Source organism: Camelina sativa, chromosome 20, assembly GCF_000633955.1.
Source record: "Camelina sativa cultivar DH55 chromosome 20, Cs, whole genome shotgun sequence".
Lineage (NCBI taxonomy): Eukaryota > Viridiplantae > Streptophyta > Magnoliopsida > Brassicales > Brassicaceae > Camelina > Camelina sativa.
Window position 1 is genome coordinate 15,671,720 of NC_025704.1, and position 677 is coordinate 15,672,396.

At 31.8% G+C, this 677-nt stretch overlaps 1 protein-coding gene across 1 annotated transcript in view; it reads right to left on the reverse strand.

The window, feature by feature from the left end:
• LOC109131197 overlaps positions 380 to 677 on the reverse strand; it is an 874-nt gene continuing 576 nt past the window's right edge. Inside the window, exons 3-4 of the mRNA XM_019241884.1 lie at positions 510 to 641; positions 380 to 427 (exon numbers count right to left, since the gene is read on the reverse strand). Coding sequence (XP_019097429.1) covers positions 380 to 427; positions 510 to 641 — 180 coding nt within the window. The remainder of the gene's footprint in view (positions 428 to 509; positions 642 to 677) is intronic.

Consider the following 677-nt stretch of genomic DNA (forward strand, 5'->3'; position numbering starts at 1 on the left):
TGAATGAAGTTAGAGGAATTCCTGAGAAGAGTTATGGTAAAATACCAAAATACTTGTACATGATACAAGAAGCGAATCCGGGTACCTATACAAATCTTGACTGTCAATATTAAGGTTTATGGCCCCCGATTTGGTGAACAAATCATCGAAAAGAAAGTTATCTTCCTGTCAATGAAAAAGTTTAATGTTTACAAAAAAATACATCCAAACAAAGTTTAATGATTACAATACAATACATAAGTTCACAAAAACAATTACAATACTTAAGTTTACAATTAGCCGAATATTTTCAAATAACTTACAAAGCCGAATGTTTAAAAAAAAACAAAAAAACATAGCCGATTTCCAAAACATTAAATCGAAGACAAGTTTTACCAAGTTACTTTTTACGTACCAAACTTTTTGGTTGAATGGATGGTGATTTCCCCTGTTTCAAAAATAAGAATCAATAAGTTTGACAAAATCATTACATATACAACACCAAGCATATAAATTATTTATTCACTTACCACATCTTTTGGTTTAGAGGATGTTGGTGTGGCTTGTGTCGAAGTTGATGCTATAGTCGATAGTATCTCCTTCACTTCTGATACATCCTCCTCCATCTTCTTCAATCGCTGGCCTATTTCTTCCTTAAAAGGCTTGAAAGAAGCTTCAAACATACCTTTAATGAATGA